The sequence below is a fragment of the Penaeus monodon genome, chromosome 11 (assembly GCF_015228065.2).
Source record: "Penaeus monodon isolate SGIC_2016 chromosome 11, NSTDA_Pmon_1, whole genome shotgun sequence".
In the NCBI taxonomy this organism is placed as follows: domain Eukaryota; kingdom Metazoa; phylum Arthropoda; class Malacostraca; order Decapoda; family Penaeidae; genus Penaeus; species Penaeus monodon.
Window position 1 is genome coordinate 30282841 of NC_051396.1, and position 17500 is coordinate 30300340.

Here is a 17500-nt window from a genome sequence, read left to right on the forward strand (position 1 = left end):
GCTAATTAAGTCCCGATTCCCTCCACCGTGACAAATAAATGTGTATGTATTTCGCCGTGAGTGTCATTGTCTTTTTTTTTTCTTAATTTGTTTTTGTTTTTTGTCGTTTTTTTACGATTGTAGTTTCGCCATGTAACTACCACGACGCAACTTCTATGCGGCGCCACCCACGTTCACGAACACACCGTCACTCCCTCCCCCGCCCTCATTTCCACCCTCCCCTCCCTGCTCCTCTTCCCCTCCCCCTGTGCTCCTACGTTTCGTTGTATGCGATTGATTCCGTAATTTTTTCTCGTTTTTTCTTTCTTTATTTATTTATTTCGTTTATGTTTTTATTGTTGTGTCCGTGGAGAGAGAGACAGAGACAAGAGACAGAGACAGACAGAGAGAGACAAAGAGAGGGGGAGAGAGAGAGAGGGGGAGAGAGAGAGAGGGGGGGAGAGAGAGAGGGGGGGAGAGAGAGAGGGGGGGGAGAGAGAGGGGGGGGGAGAGAGAGAGAGGGGGAGAGAGAGAGAGGGGGAGAGAGAGAGAGAGAGAGAGAGAGAAAGGGGGGGGGAGAATCACAGGAAACTGAAGTGACGTAAGCCAAGACAGGATTCGCAGGAGGAGTGCGGGCAGCTCCTCGTCCGTCTGTACTTGAGAAGAAGAGTTCGTTTCTTGTTTCAGTTCCTTTGTTTTTCTTTCTTTCTTTTTCTTTCACTATATTGGCGCATATGAAACACAAACATGTACACACGCACGTACATACATACATGAATATATTCACATCTCCCTTTTCCTGATATTTCTCCTCCGTCTCCTCCCCCTTTCAGTTCTGTTTCCTCTTCCTCCTTCTCCTTCTCTTTCTCCTTCTCCTCCCCCTTTCTATTCTGTTTCCTCCTCCTCCCTCTCCTCCTCCTCCTCCTCCTCTCTCTTTCTCATTCTCTTTCTCTTCCCCCCCCCCCCCAGTAATGACGCCAGTGGCATTGCTCGCGTAAAGAAGTTGCTGCATTTTCTGATATCATCGCTGCTCTTTTGACATCGGAGGGAACAGGGTGAGTGGAGAAAGGGGAGGACATAAACGGAAGGAGAGAGATAGAGAGAAGTGAAGAAAATAAGAAAGGATAATGGGAAGGAGGGAGAGATGCAGGAGAGAAAATAGGAAGGAAGAGGTAGAGAGGGACGAAAGGAAAGGAAAAAAGGAGAGGTGGAGAGGAAGAGGGAGAGGGAGAGAACTGCACTCCGCCCGCAAAGTCCCTTGTTATTAAAGGAAAATGAGAGAGCCCGATTTAAAAGCGGAAGGAGGGAGGATGTAAAACAAAAACCGATGAAGATAATGATAATAAAAACGAAATTAATACAGTAACGTATGATCGAGAGGAGGCTGTGACGGAGAGGGTGAGAATGCATGGAAAAGGAGAAGAAAAAAAAGAAAGGAGGAGGAGAAGCGGAAGGAGAAAGAAGTAGAAGAAGAAAGGAAATTGGAAATATTTGTTTTTATCCTCATATTCCAAGGAAATCACAGGGTGCGGGAAATAGAGAAAGAGGAGAGGAGGAGGAAAAGGAGGAAGGAGAAAGACAGTTTCTGGAAAGAGGGGGGGGGGGGTAAGAAGGAAAGAGACGATGAGGAGGAAGGGGAGGAGGAGGGGGAGGGAGGGAGGAGGACAGGGAGGGGGAGAGGAGGGGGGGTGAGGAGTAGAATGGAATGGGGGAGATAGGAGAGGAACGGGGTACGGGTGAGGAGGGGGGAGGGGGGGGTTCTAAGACGTTCCCAGGCTCCCGTTGACCCGTGGCGTTGCGCTCCAGCCGAGGCAAAAATTACCCTCGAGTTTAACCTGCCTGTCCCGTACGTTACCGCCGAGCATTCTTTGCGTCCGGGGCGAGGGGAGGGGAGGGGCGGGGAGGGAGGGGAGGGGGTTGAGGGTAAAGGTTGAGGAGAGGGGAGGGGAGGGGATAGGGAAAGAGGAGGGGGAGGGGAGGGAAGGGGAGGGGGTAAAGGAGGGAGAGGGGGAGGGGACAAGATTGGAGCAGGTGCGATTAGGGGAAAGCAGGAAAAGGGGAGGAGGGGAAGAGGTGAAGAGAATGAGGTAGGGGAAGATCAGAGGAGGGAGGAGGTGGGTAGGAAGAAGGGAAAGCGGGAAGGGAGGAGAGAGAATTTAAGAAAGGTAAAATAATGCTTTGTTGCGTATGTGTTTCTGTGAATAGAATTTATGTGCAATTCACCCCGTCACTCACCCCCCCCCCCTGCTCCCTCCCTCTCTTTTTCTCTCTTCTTTTCCTTCATTTCTATATCTATCTATCTCTCCCTCTCTTTTCTGCCGCCTTTACCATTTTCCTGATTTTTAATTTCTCCTTCTCCATTCTTAGGCCCCGCTCTTATCTCCACTTTCCTCTTATTCATCTTCATCGTCTTTTCTTCCTCCTCCCTCTCCTCCTCCTCCTCCTCCTCCTCCTCCTCCTCCTCCTCCTCCTCCTCCTCCTCCTCCTCTTCCTCCTCTCCCCCTTTTCTCCTCGTAAGATTTTGTCACAATATAACAGGTGTATGAGAATGATAAGATACAGATAAGACCTGGCTTTTCTCTCCCTTATCGCGACGTATTTACATTTTGGCTTTTGGGAAAAACCTGGTCGGGCGCCCTTGCATAACCCCGTCTCCCCCTCCCCCCTCCCCCTCCCAGTCAACCCTTCCCGTCCCTCCCCACTGCCTCCCCATCACCCTCTCCATCCCTCCCCCTCCTCATCACCACCCCCATCCTTCCCCATCACCCTCCCCTTCCCATCACCCTCCCCATCCCTCCTTCCCCCACTTCCCCATCCCTCCTACTGTTTCCCCCTCCCCTCCTCCCCTCCCCTAGGAAAACCGACAGCCAGTCATCTAAGTTAATAAAATCAACCTCGGTTAAGCTTTTTTTTTTTTGTATTTATATAGAATATACACTTTTTTTCTTCTTTTTTTCTTCTTTTTTTTTTCTTCGAATTAAATCTGGAAGCCTCGGCCTCATTCTATCCAGAAATCAAAGCTGTAATCAAAAGAGATACTAGATTGCACAAAAATTGCAGATGATGATGCACGTCCGAGTCTTAAGGGTTTAGCTTGGCAAAATGATGAAAATTTATATATGTGGTTTAAACGAGAATGAATGACGTCGTTGATCAGGATGGAGAATTAAACGCTCTGTTATTCCATCTTTGTGGTGATTGATGGTATCATTACTTTTGTCTGTATTTCTATATTATTATTATTATTATTATTATTATTATTATTATTATTATTATTATTAGCATTATTAGCATTATCAATTGGCCAGCTTGCAGTCTTCAAATCTCTCTCTCTCTTTCTCTTTCTCTTTCTCTTTCTCTTTCTCTTCCTTCGGGATTTCAGTTTGATTTGGAGGGGTGGGAGGGTAGGCGACCGGGGGAGGGGGGGAGAATTACGATAGAGGAGGGGGGAGAAGGGGGGTACAAGGAGCTAATTATGGCTATGGTGGAGATAATTGGTCATTCCCTAACGACCATCGGGGCCAAGACGGCGTGTAATGTGTGTTTCCTTCGACGCGCGCTCTCTCCCACGATCTCTCTCTCTCTCTCTCTCTCTCTCTCTCTCTCTCTCTCTCTCTCTCTCTCTCTCTCTCTCTCTCTCTCTCTCTCTCTCTCTCTCTCTCTCTCTTTCTCTTTCTCTTTCTCTTTCTCTTTCTCCCTGTTTTTCTCGGTTTGTTTCTCGTTCTCTGTCCGTTTCTTTGCCCCCACCTCTCTCTCTCGCTCGCTCGTCCCCCGTTTTTCGCTTTCGGGTCCTCGTTTTCTTTCTCTCGATATTTGATTAGTTTTGTTATGTTTATTATTTTTGCGGATAATTTGGTCATTGTTATTTATTGAACTGTTCCCTTTCACTGTCCGTGGTCTGATATGATATACATTTTCCTTCGCTTTTTTTTCTGTGTGTTTCAATATTTTCCTTCAAATTCTCTGCCACATTTTTGCGGTCGTTGTAGCGGTTTTGTTAGATGTGAATAATTCGTCTTCGGGTTAGTGTTGTTGTTGTTGTTCCTTTATTGTTGTTCTCAGTTGTTTGGTTGATTTATTGATTGTTGATTTTGTTTTATATTTGTTAGTTTGTTGTGTTTTTGCTGTTAGTGTTGTTGCCTTTTGTTTTTATTGTGTTGGCTTTGTTTTTTGGCATTATCTGGGTGTTATTTTCGTTTTTTTCACTACTGTTAGTTTTAATTCTATCCTTATCATATATCCGTGATAATCATCATTATGGTTTTATATTATTACGTCGATTGTTGTCATGATTTTGTTCATCATTATTGTTATTATTGTCATTATCATCATTATATCTGTAACGGTAATCCGCGATTACTACCCCCCACCTCCTCTCCCTCCTCCTCCTCCTCCTCCCCCCCTCCTCTCCATCTCCTCCTTCTCCTCCTCTTCCCCCCTCCCCTCCCCTGGAATCGTCATCCCCCCTCCTTCCTCTCCTCCCCACCCCCCATTTCCTCTCCCTCCCTCCCCCTCCCACTCAGAAGTACGACTCGGGGAGGGGAGGAAGGGGAGGAGGGAAAGGGGAGGGGAAGGTTGTGGGGAGATAATATGGGAGGAGGAAGAAGGGGGAAGGAGGGGAGGTGAAAGAGGCTTGGGAAGAAAGGGAAATGAAAGGGGAGGGGGAAGAAAGGGAAATGGAAGGAGGGGAAGGAGGGGCGGTGAAAGGGGAGGGGAAGAAAGGGAAATGTAAAGGGAGGGCGATGTCATTGGAGGATGAGGAGGGGAGGGGGAAATTGGGGAGAATGGGGAGGGGAAGGAGGGGAGAAGGGGGAGGGGAGTTGCTGAGGGATTTAGATCTCGCTCTCCGTCTTCCCTCTATTGATTCGGACGGGGAGGGGAGGGGAAGGGAGGTTCTCGGGGGTGGGGGATGGAGGGGAGGGGGGAGCCCGTCCTTTTGTTTATCTTTCGCTTGTGAATGGATAGTTGCTGTTGTTGTAGTTGTTTTGTTGTTATTGTTATAGTTGTCGATAAGTCGACTCGACCGGGTTTGATGTTCTCTCTCACTCTCTCTCTCTTCTCTCTCTCTCTCTCTCTCTCCTCTCTCCTCTCTCTCTCTCTCTCTCTCTCTCTCCCTCTCCCTCTCCCTCTCCCTCTCCCTCTCCCTCCCCCTCCCTCCCTCCCCCCCTCTCCCTCTCCCTCCCCCCCTTCTCTCTCTCTTTCTCTTTCTCTCTTATATTTCTTTCCTCTATTTTTGCTTTTGTTTTCATTGCTCTTATTTTCGGACTGAGGGCATTTCTGTCTCTTTTCCTTTTGTTTTTCTTTATTATGTGTTGTATTTCCTTTTTATTTCTTTGATCCGTACGAGGGATTTTTACCTTTCCCATTTACGGTTTACATCTCCGTCTCTCTTATAATTTATCTTCTCTTTCTTGTTTTCTCTGTTTCCTCTCTTCCCTCGCTTGATTTATTTTCACCTTTCTCGCACGTCCCTCTTCTTCTTCTTTTCTCTGTTTGTTTTTTATCGGTCATTATCTCTCTTCCCCTTTCGCGTGCGTTTCCCTTCTTTCTTTCAAATTTCTCATTTCCTTTATTCCCACCCTTCCATTTTCCTCCTTCCCCTTATCGCTATCTACGCATCAACATCGTCTCCCTCTCATTCCCTCCCGCGCTCTCTCCCTATCTCCCTATCCTCCCTCTCTCCCCATCTCCCTATCCTCTCTCTCCCTCGCTCTTCCATCCCTCCATTCCCACCTGCCCCCCCACTCTCCCCCTCCCTCATTCCGCACCCTTCCCCCCCCCTCCCTCTCTGTTTCTCACGGCACATGTCTGGCTTTTCATATAAATGGATCATGAATTCTAAGAAAGGCCATGCAAATTAACCAAGCGGGTGATCAGTCTCGAGCATATAGTGGTCATAGAAGGGGGGTTGGGGGGTAGGGGCTGTAAGGGGTAGTGCGGGTATATTGTTTTATTTGTTTTAATGAAGTGTCTGTCGGTAATGATATATTTCTTTTTTAGATATGTTTTTTTTATGTCTACGTGCGTATGGGTGGGTGGGTGGGGGGTTGTTTGTGTTTATTCTTTGTTATACTTATGTGTGTGTGAGTGGGAGTATGTAAACACACACACACGCACACACACGCACGCACACGCACAAATCCCCCCACACATATATCAGCCACACACCTAATCCCCACCCCCTCCCCCTCCCCACCCCCCTTCACTCGCCGTCTCGACGCCCCGGACGTGACCGACCTCGATGACTCGGAAGAACCGGTGATTGATCGGATAATCTTGCGTGGATGTGATGACGAAGGATGTCGTTGGCCGTGTGATGACGAGGTGTGATGAAGAGGCTTGTGTGATGAGATGTGTGGTGATGGTTGTAATGAAGAGGGTGAGGCTGGTGGCGATTGGTTGGGAGTTTGGGTATTTTGGGGATGATGGTGATGGTGATGATAATTTTGATGCTGACCCAGTCTTCTTCCCATCCCCCCCCTCAAAAAAAATTGTTATGACCCCGCGATGTTGCATGGCAATGGATTGAAGATGGTAGTCAATCCATGTTTATCTTGTGTATCCCTGCGATAGCGTCATGCACCCTGACGCGCGCAAGTCAGCAGGCTTGTGCATGGCAACGTCATGATGTCTGGGATGGATGTTGATAGTAAGAGATTTACCATGTGGTCGGCATCTGGGAGTGTGTGAGTGTTTATGCGTAGAGAGAGGCGGCGGAGAGGGAGAGGGAGGGAGAGGAAGGGGGAGGGAAAGAGGGAAGGATGAAGGGGGGAGAAAGAGGGGAACGGAAGGAAAGAGAGGAAGAATAAGAGAGAAGGAGAGACAGACAGACAAAACGAAAGAGAGAGAGATAGAGAACATACCATTGTAATATCACTAATAACGTGTCAAGATAAAGAAAATAAAAGACGGCAATGAAATGGAATAAAAATACAAAAACAAATACGAAAAAAACGGCATAAAGAAAACAAGGAAGAGCAGGACAGGTAAATGAGAGGGTGAATGAAGCAGTAATAGTCAAGGGAGTACGGGGAAGGGGGGAAGGGGGGGGGAGAGTGATGAGCCCGAGGCCGGAGTTAATGACTGCTCACTCGGCGGCAGCAGGAGGAAGCAAGGGGGAAAAAGAGGAGGAAGGAGAGAGAAGGAGGAGGGGGAGGAGGAGAAAATAGAGGAAATGGAGGAAGTGGAGGAGGAGAGGGAAGATGTACAGACAGGGAGGAGAGATGGGAGCAAGGGACAGGCGAGAAAGGATGGATAGTGCGAAGGGCGATATGTAGGAGTCGAGGAAAACAAACAAGGGAATTGGTGAGGGAGAGAGAGAGAGAGAGAGAGAGAGAGAGAGAGAGAGAGAGAGAGAGAGAGAGAGAGAGAGAGAGAGAGAGAGAGAGAGAGAGAGGAAGCAAGCAGGGGCGGCAGCAGGGCGGGCCAGGAGAGGAAGCAGAGGGATCCCGGGCGGGAAGGAAGCGGGAATAGCAGGAGCGGGAGGCGGCGAGAGGGAGGGAAGGGAGGGCGAGGTAAAAACAGTAATGGTTGTCGCCCCACGGAGCTACAAAACTGGACGTGCTGCTACTGGGCTGCTGACTCACGGCCGCCGCTCAGCGCCTCTCGCTCCGCCCGCGCCCGGCTACTCTCACCCGCACCCGCACGCCCGACCGCGTCCGTGCGTCGCCCTTTCCTCCGCCGCGGCCTCGCCTAGGCCTCCTGCGTCCCGGCGGGCAGAGGAAGGGCGTCAAAGGGCGCCAAGACGCCGTTCGTCTCCCGAATATCCTCCGGGGCTGGCGCTGAGAAGCCGGCTACACGGCGCGCCCGGCGGCGGAGCGAAGGGCGAAAGGGTGGCTGGCGCGGGGCGGGGTTACGTCCTTCGTGGCCCGAGGATGAGCGTGGGAACGCACCACCTGAGAGGGAGAGCCGGAGGGGGCCCGGGGCAGGAGGGGGAGGGGCGCCGTCCCTCGCCCTCCTCCTCCCGCCCCTGTTAGTGTAGTCAATACTCACCAACATGTACGGATAAGAGGCTACGTATGGCAAGTTTTTGTTTTGTTTCGTTTCTGCGGGGCGCTCGCTCTATAGGGTTCTAGGGACTCTGTGGAGCTCTATGGGGTTCGCGGACGGAGGCTCTTGGGCTCCGACGCATCGCTCGCCCGCGCCCTCCCGCCTGTGCCTTCTGCCGCCCCTTCGAGTGCCAAGACGACGCTCTCAGCGGACGACTTGCCCGCTCAGAGTCGTCTCTCGCGTCCCGCCCGCCGAGGGTCGTCATCGCCTGCGCCGCAACATCCGCCGGGCGCGTGTGGTCGTGCGCATTTTAACTTTTTCCGCCGCAACAAGGTTTTCCTCTTAATAGATAGTGAGGGTTTTCTGTTGTGAAGGCGGCTAAGGGAAGGAAGGGGCGGGAGGGAGGGGGAGGGGAACGGGGGAGGAGACGCGTGTTGCGCGCTGGAGGGGTTGAGGGCGGAGATGCGGGGGGGGGGGGGGGGGCATGATAGGAGAAGCGAGGGGAAGAGCCTCCCTGTGTGTGTATAAGTATGTATGTTTGTTTGTTTGTTTATGCATGTGTATATGTGTATATATATATATATATATATGTGTGTGTGTGTATGTATATATAGATAGATATAGATTTAGATGTGTGTGTGTGTGTGTGTCCGTGTGTGTATGTGTGTGTATGCGTGTTTGTACGTACGTGTACGTGTACGTGTGTATGTGCATTTGCCAATGTATTAGCAAATGTAATTTATGAGAAAAGTTAAATAAAAAAGGAAGAGAAAGCTTTTCTCTTTCCATGATAAACACAAACATACTTTTTTACGCAACGAAATGTTCCCTGTAATCGGATTAGGAAATGATGGAACATTATTGCTGTTTAAGGTGATTCCCAGTTTCACCCGAGTCGGATCTCGTTTTTGCCGCCGACAAACGATGACGTGACGGCAACGTTTGTGTGCGTAAATCTCGGACGAGAAAGCCTGTGAATGTCTGTGTTTTTTTTTTCTGTAAGTGATCATTGATCTGTGTGTGTGTGTGAGAGAGAGAGAGAGAGAGAGAGAGAGAGAGAGAGAGAGAGAGAGAGAGAGAGAGAGAGAGAGAGAGAGAAATAGGTCTGAGCATTACGAAGTACCTCTCTCGCGGCTTCGGTGATAATTCCGGGTCACGTATCGCCATGTACTTTGTTGTTTATGTTCCTGTGTTCTTTTCGACCCACCGCCATTATCCTTGAGTGATGGCGTCGAGTGTAACCCCCACCCTCTTTTTTCTCTCACTCTACTCTCTCCCCTCTCTTCTCTCTCTCTTCTCTTCTTTTCTCTTCTCTTCTCTCTCTTCTCTTTCTCTCTCCTCTCCCCCCCTCTCTCTCTTCTCTCTCTCTCTCTCTCTCTCTCTCTTCCCCTTATTTCTTCTCTCTCTCTCTCTCTCTCTCTCTCTCTCTTCTCTCTCTCTTCCCCTATTTCTTCTCTCTCTCTCTCCTTCTTCTTCTCCTCCTTCTCCTTCTCTTCCCCTCTCGCCATCTCTTTTTTCCCCTGCCCTCACGCCCCCTTTTATCCTCTGTTTCCCTTCCCGCTTCTTTACCTATCTCTTGCAGTATCTCTCCCTCTGTCTAGCTATCAATCTATTTATTATTTTCTCTCCTCTCGTGTCCCACCTACTGCCCCTCTCTTTCCTACCCCCCCTCCCACACACACACACGCACAACTTTTTTCTCTCTCGTTTTTCTCCCCTTATTCACGCTTCCCCATAGTTACACCTGGAGATATAATTGACCGCATATGGCGAAGGGGGAGGGGTGATGGGGGGAGGGGGATTCGAAATGCGCCTGTGATCGAATCCTGCTTGTTATGAGGTCACGCATTAGGGGTATGGGGTAGGGGGCGCTTAAACGTTTGGGGTCGGGGGGAAGGGGTACAGAGAGGAATAAAGGATGGGGTATTAAGAGAGGGGAGGGAGAGGGTAGTGAGGGGAATGAAGGATGGAACAAGGAGAGGCGAGAGAGTGGAAGAGGGAAATGTAACGTAGGAGTGTTTTAGGAAATGGGTTAAGGGAGCGGAGGTTGAACGTTAGGAGGGGAGGGATCTGTGATGAGGTGAATGGGCGGACGAGGTTAATGGAGGAGCTCTCGATGGGGTTATGAGGTGGCCGATGGGGTGGGTTTCCTCTCGTCCGTTTCGGTTGAACGATTTGTAATATATTTATTTATTTATTTATTTTTTTTGTAGAGGGAGCACGTGCTGGTGTTTGGGTTGTGTTCACCGAATTCACACGGGCTTGCAATTACTGGTTCGTGTTGATTTAGTAACGAGTCAGCCTGTTTAATATTTGTATTTATTGAAATTCCAAACTGGCATTATCTGTATTTACATACTATGAACCATAGTTGATTTTATATATCGGATTAACCCTAAAGTTTGCACTGAACCCCAACCTTGAACCCAGTCGGCAATCCAACTGATTCCCCTTCGCGTGATTACTTGAGCCCACTCGAGAGCCTGACTGATTCCCATTCCCGTCTTCCTTGCAGAGTGGAGGCTACGGCTACGCAGGCCTCGAAGGGCGCGAGGACTGGCCGGGCGTGAGCGACGCCCTCGTCTCCTACACCGCCGCCGCCGCCGCCTCGCCCATCCCCGCGCCGCAGCACTTCTACACACAGGTATTTGGGCTTCAGTAGTTGTGGTGGCTGCTTGTGCCGCGAGTAGGAGGCGGAGTCGCGAAACGTCTGTGGCATGAGCACTAAGCAGTAGGATTCGCATTATTATTACTATTGCTTACTATTGCTGAGAAATAATTATCATTATCAAAAGCAGAGCCTGAGCGTAACTTGTGGCCGACGTGTTCCCGCAGAACGATGGCGTGATGACGGAGCTGGGCGGTGTGAATGGTCATGCTGGCACGCCCGTGGGCGGCTACCCTCCGTCCTCCGTACCTCAGAGCACGCCCACAGCCTCCTTGCCGCCCACGCCACACCACCCGGGCCCACACGCCGCCCACCGCCCCGTGGACCTGTCGCAGGCACAGCGAGAGGCGCAACCTCCGCCCACGCCCACCATTCCCTACCCACTGCACGACCCGCACACCCACCGCCCCACACTGCTCGACACAGGTTAGTCTCGGCGCCCTTAGGAGGAGGAGGGGGAGGGGGAGGGGGCGACGTCCCCCCGTCCTGCGAGATATTCCTCAGGGTGTGACCCCCCCACCCCCTCTCGGCCCTATCCTCTATCCAGTTTGTTAAAAATCTCTCGTTCCATTTTTTCATTGCACCGTCAACTTTGAACACTTAACTCGTAGCTAATACATTTCTCTCTTTTTTCATTAATCTAGACTTAACCAGTAGACCTTTTTTCTCGTATGTCTTCCCACTGATATTAAACCCGGACGTCTTCATTTCTGCATTGTGAGAAGTGAAAGAAAATATATATTCCAGACCTCAAAGAAGTACGTGCATAGGCCTATTTGTTAGCTATGCCTAGTTGATTGTTTTGTTAGTTCGTTTGGTAAAGAGTATTCGAATGCTCAGTCAAGTTCCTCCCTCTCTTTCATGCTCCTGCCAGTCAGTCAGGTAAGTCTTTCTATTGCTTAGTGACTTTGTTTTCAGATCGGTGGGTGAGTCAGAGACTTGATATCAGTGCGTGTGAGTCAGTGTATGAGTCAGTGAGTTGAGGTCAGTAAGACGAGATCAGTGCGTGCGTGAGTCAGTGTGCGTTGAGTTAGTGAGTCGAGATGTCCGCGTTTCAACGTTCGAGTGAGCGAGTTCATGTACCCATGTTATTTCTAATGCTCCCTCTCGTTCCTGTTACTTTACCTCTTTGTTTAATTTGGCGTGAGAGTAGGTGGGTGGGCTTGGTGATTGGGGGGGGGCGGTATGACACGAAGGCGACACGTCACTCTTCCGTCATCATCATGATATCCTCCCCCCCTAGCGCTCATGACCACCCCCTCCCCCTTTCTCATGACGACCGTGCGTGAGTCGGCGTCCGTCGGAACGCCACGACCACGCGAGAAGAAGCACGCTAGGTCGATCGGGAGCCCCACCTCTGTCTGTTTCTGTTTATATAGATATATAGAGATAGATAGGGAGGGAGAAAGTGAGAAAGAAAGAAAGAAAGGCGGAAGGAGAAAGGAGGAAGATTAGGAAGGAGGAGGAGTTCCGTATCCAGCGACGGTGTATGTGTGTGTGGGGGGGGGAGGGGTTAGAGGAGCCACGAACAATTATACGGTCCGGGAGCCAAGATGATGGCGGAGGAGCGTGGCTGTCCAAGTGAGGAGCGTGGGAGGAGCTTTCTTTGCCGTGGGAACGTCGAGCTAGATCCGAAGCTTTCTCTCTTTCTCTATATCTTTATCTCTCTCTCTACCTCTACCTCTACCTCTACCTCTACCTCTACCTCTACCTCTCCCCCTTCCCCCCCCCCCCTTGGTTCCATACTCTCTCATATTCTCCTTTGTATTTCCATTTCTCTTTGCATTTCTCTTGGCGAGCCATTGAGAGCAAAGGAAAGGGGGGGGGGAATGCAAGCAACCTCTGCAACTGACTCCTTCATGGGATTGGGACTTCCGACACTCCTGTGTTGCTCCGTGTGTCGTCTCCTATCGCTGGCGGTCCCTTCGCCGGGCGTCGCCGATGCACGTGGCCGGACCCTCCTTGCGTTAACAGGTGGCTCAGTGTTGTATTTTTATATGTGTATTGGTATTTTTGTGTAGATCTAGTACGTTGAGATATGTGTTGATATTCGTCTGTATAGTTGGTGTATAGGTATTTCGGTATACTTTGTACTTAATCTGTATATATATATATATATATATATATATATATATATATATATATATGTATATATATATATATATAGATATAGATATAGATATTCATCTATATACTTTGTATAGATATGTATAGACATTCGTATGTATAATTGACGTGAGACATAGATACTCGTCCGTATACTTGGTGTATTTGCTTCCCGCAGTAGCAGTAGCTTATCAGATAGAGAGATATCGGACTCTGTGGCGGCTGTTAACACGGGCTATTCTCTCGCCCCTACTCTCACGACGGCCCTGAATTGCCCTCGTTCGGGCCCTGAGTTTCTCGGCCTCAGGCTGGAAGTCTGAGATGGAATATGTATTTGGAGGAAAAGAAGAAGAGAAAAGGCCAAAGCGCAGGGAAGGGGAGGGAAGAGAGAGCGCGAGTGGGGAAAGAAGAGGGGAAAAGAGATAACACGATGAAATAAATAAAATGAATTGGGAGGGAAAGAAGACGCGAAAGAAAACACGAAATACCGAGGGCTAGGAGCGGCATGAGGGGGGGAGGGGGATGTGAAGTGGCAGATAGCGGCAGTCGGCAGCAGGTGTGAGGGAGGGGGTGAGAGAGAGGCAGGTGTCAGCCTTCCAGCACAGATAGGCAGATAAGGGGCACGCGCCGAGGGCTGCTTCTGCTGATAAGACAAGCGAAGCAGGTGCAGGGCGCTCTCGGTAGGACGGAGGGGGGGGGGCCTTGCTCGGTTGGTTCATCGAAGATATCTGTCTATCAATCTATCTATCTTCTTCTTTCTTCCTTTTCCTCTCCCACACACGCTAACCTACCCGCCCTCGCTCTCTTTATTCCCACCTTCCTTACTTTCCTTCCCTTCTCCCTTCCCCTGTCCCCCCCCCTCCACCCCGTGTCTCTCCTTCCTCTCCCTGTCTTCTCCTCCCCTTCCCCCTGTCCCTCCCCCTCCGCTTGTCTCTACCTTTTTTCTTCCCCTTGTCTTTCCCCTTCCCCCCCACTCCCCCCCACTTTCCTCCCCCCCCCCTTTTTTTCTCCCCTCGACCCCAGCTGACGGCCACTTCAGGATTATAACATTCGCCGCTCGCCCCCCCAGGTTACTTACGTCGGCGTTGGGCGGCGATCGGCCCTTGGTCTTTTCTATTCGCTTTTCTCTCTTTTCTTTCTCTCTCTCTCTCTTCTTTTCTTGGTTTCTTGTTTCTTTTTTTTCTTGTTTTGCTTTGTTTTGTTTTTGGTTTTGCTCTTGTGCTTTTTATGTTTATTACTCTGTCTCACCATGTCTGTCTATTTGTTTCTCGCTCTCTCTCTCTCTCTCTCTCTCTCTCTCTCTCTCTCTCTCTCTCTCTCTCTCTCTCTCTCTCTCTCTCTCTCTCTCTCTCTCTCTCTCTCTCTCTCTCTCTCTCTTCCTCTCTTCCATCTTCCCTTCTCCCTCCTTCCTTTCTCCTAACTCCCTTCAGTCTCTCCCCTATTTTCCCCTCCACCCTCCCTCTTCCCTCAATCTTTCCCTTTTTTCACCCTCCCTATTCCCCCAGTCTCCCCTCCCCCCCTCCCCCAACCCATCCCCCACGTGGCTGGATTAAAGACAGATGACGGTCTCATTGACACTCACTTCATCTGCTTCGTTCATCTTTTTGCCAATATTGTTGTTATTGTTTTGTCTTTCTCTCTCTCTCTCTCTCTCTCTCTCTCTCTCTCTCTCTCTCTCTCTCTCTCTCTCTCTCTCTCTCTCTCTCTCTCTCTCTCTCTCTCTCTCTCCCCCCTCTCCCTCTCGTATTCCGGTTATTTCGTAGACGCTCGATTTTCGTTCTCCGTGGAATAGTAGAAGCCAATAACAGTGATGGTAACAGTAGTATTCATGATGGTTATAATAATAATGATGATAATGATAATGATAAGAATAATAGTAGCGATGGTGATGGTATTAGTATTGATAATAATGATTATAATCATGATAATTAGGATAATGATCATAAAAGTAATTATAAAAAGATGATAATAATAATGACAATGATAACAAACTACGATGATAACAATAGTAAAACGATATAAAAGTAGGTGAATAAGCGAAGAGCAAATAAAGGAATTTCATCTCACTTGAACTGCGTGTAAGAGAAATTGGTTTGTCTGTAGAGGGGATATTTTCTTATTAAAAGGCATTACTAATCCGTAATCTCTCTCTCGTTCTCTCTTTATCTGTCTCTCGCTTCCCCCTCCTCTCCCCTCTCCGGTCCACTCCGCGGTCTAAATCGTATCTATCCTGAATAATCCTTTGATCTCTCTCTCTCTCTCTCTCTCTCTCTCTCTCTCTCTCTCTCTCTCTCTCTCTCTCTCTCTCTCTCTCTCTCTCTCTCTCTCTCTCTCTCTCTCTCTCTCTCTCTCTCTCTCTCTCTCTCTCTCTCTCTCTCTCTGTTTCTATCTCTATCTGTCCATCTCTCTCTCTCTCTCTATCTTATCCCGTTACCCCTTTTCTTGCCCTCCCCCCCTACCACCACCCCCAACCCTCCATCCTCCCCCTTTTTCAGCCGCTTTCATTGTTGACGCTATTAGTCACCAATTAGGGTGTGAGGGTGTGAAGGACAATTAATAGTTTCCCTCCCCTAACCCCTCTCTCCCCTCTGTCCCCTCTCACTCCCCTTGCCCCTCCTCCTCCTCCCCTCTCTCTCCCCTCTCCCCGCTACCTCCTCTCTCTTCCCTTCCCTCTCTCCCCTCACTCCCCTCTCTCTCGTATCGCCCTCCGAACTGCCCCCGTGGTGGCCCGGCCGGAAATTGTTACTAATTCATACCCGCTTGTCGTTGCTGTTTGCCCCTCTCTCTCGATCTCTATCTTTCTCTTTCTCTTTCCCTTTCTTTCTCTTCCTCTTCTCATTCTTTTCTCTTCCATGCGAATTACTCCTTCCCCTTTCCTTTCTCCTTCCTCCCCCTCTTCATCACGGTTCGTTTGTGTGTGTTTGAGAGAGAGAGAGAGAGAGAGAGAGAGAGAGAGAGAGAGAGAGAGAGAGAGAGAGAGAGAGAGAGAGAGAGAGAGAGAGAGACAGAGAGACAGAGACACCTTTTTTAATTGTTTACCTTTTTTAATTCTTTCATCTGATTTTTTTTTTTTTTTGGGGGGAGACTTTTTTTATTATTGTTTTTTTTTAACGGAGAAGCTGGGAATCCTGTTAAATAGCCGAATAGCTGTCTTCCCACGCTGCCCTCGGATGCCATTAATACGGCGATGCCCGAGCGGAAAGGGCGTGCGAAGAACGGCTGACGTCAATCAAATAATTCTCTCTCTCTTTTTTTCCGAGCGATTTAATTAACTCGGCGGTCGTCGGTGGGCGGTAGGCGGTGGGCGGCGGGCGGACGGTGAGTTCAGTGGAGGGGATGTGGATGGATGGATGGATGTCGAAGGTAAGGAGGTTAGTGTGGGTGGGTCGGTTGGGGTGGGTGTGGGCAGGGGGGTTAGATGTTGGGGTGGAGGTTGGGGGGAGGATGTATGGGTGTGGGGTGTCTAGGTAAAGAGGTTAGGGTCAGAGGGTCATTATGGAAGGTTGGGGGGTGGAGGGTGAGAGGGGGTCAATATGTAACACATGTCAGCCCACACGCGCGAGTTTAAACACATGCTGCACGATACGCCCGTTGGCTGTCCCTGTCCCCCTCCCCCTCTTCCTCCTCCTCCTCCTCTTCTTCTTCCTTCTCCTCCTCCTCCTCCTCCTCCTCCTCCTCCTCCTTCTTCTCCTCCTCCTCCCCCTCTTCTTCTTTCTCCTCCTCCTCCTCCTCTTCCTCCTCCTCCAACCTCCTCTGCTCCCATCCTCCTCCTCCTCCTCCTCCTCCTCCTCCTCCTCCTCCTCCCCCTCCCCTCCCCCTCCCCTCCCCCTCCCCTTCCTTCTCCTCCTCCTCCTCCTCCTCCGCTCCCATCCTCGTCCTCCATCCTCCATCCTTATCCGAAGCAGTTGCCCGTCGCAGCATCCCTCGCTCGCCCTCTGTTTCGCGGTGTTGTTCGCGGCGGCTGGCGACAAGGCGATGCTGCGGCTGGTGGTGTCGCCGCTGATAGGAGGCGCTGGGACGTCTGTTCTGGGCGGCCGGGTGGGCTGAGGGCGGGGGCGTGGGTGGATGGATGGGCGTGGATTGAGGGTGGGGGCGTGGATGTGGGTTTGGATGAGTGGGTATCTAGTGTGTAAATTATAAGAATGTGATATATAGAGATATAGGTAGATAGATATTAAGTTTTAATTAATTGAACACAAAGAGACGGAATGGGTTTTAAGTTATCTTATTTAATTAATCACTGATAAACAGATTAATAATGATGCTGATATAATGGCAATGTAAGGAAAAATATCTGCGCGATTTAAAAAATGAATATGAACACTGATTTAAACTTTCGCGATGAACAGTAATTCCTGTGAATGTGAAGCAGAGGGCAAGGCGAAGCAGCTCCGAAGGGGAAAAGGAACAAATACAAAGAGTGGCACTGGATCACCCACATGACGATTTCCCCTCTTTGTCAACACCTCCACCCCTTCCGTAGTCACTCTCCCTTCTCCTGTCTCTCTCTTTTCCCCTCTTTTGTAGCTCTTGTTTCTCCCTCTTTCGGCGTCTCCCCCTTCTCTTTTCTCTCCCCTCGCCGCTCTCACGAGGGAGGATGGAGACACTTTGTTCTGTGAGCTTAAGAAAGCTTTCTTCCCCTCTTTTCCCCACCCCCTCACCCTCACCCTTACACTCCTCCCTCGTCCTCACCCTCGTCTCGCCCTCACCCTCGCCCTCACCCGCCTGTAGGCCTCCTGTATTTTGTGTCAGTGTAGT

At 49.9% G+C, this 17500-nt stretch overlaps 1 protein-coding gene across 3 annotated transcripts in view; it reads left to right on the plus strand.

The window, feature by feature from the left end:
• Positions 1 to 17500, plus strand: part of LOC119578894 (recombining binding protein suppressor of hairless-like) — a 164327-nt gene that overhangs the window by 98756 nt on the left and 48071 nt on the right. For all 3 annotated transcript variants that reach the window (XM_037926558.1, XM_037926556.1, XM_037926557.1), the window contains 2 exons: positions 10484 to 10612; positions 10804 to 11062. In XM_037926558.1, coding sequence (XP_037782486.1) covers positions 10816 to 11062 — 247 coding nt within the window. In that variant the 5' untranslated portion in view covers positions 10484 to 10612; positions 10804 to 10815. The remainder of the gene's footprint in view (positions 1 to 10483; positions 10613 to 10803; positions 11063 to 17500) is intronic.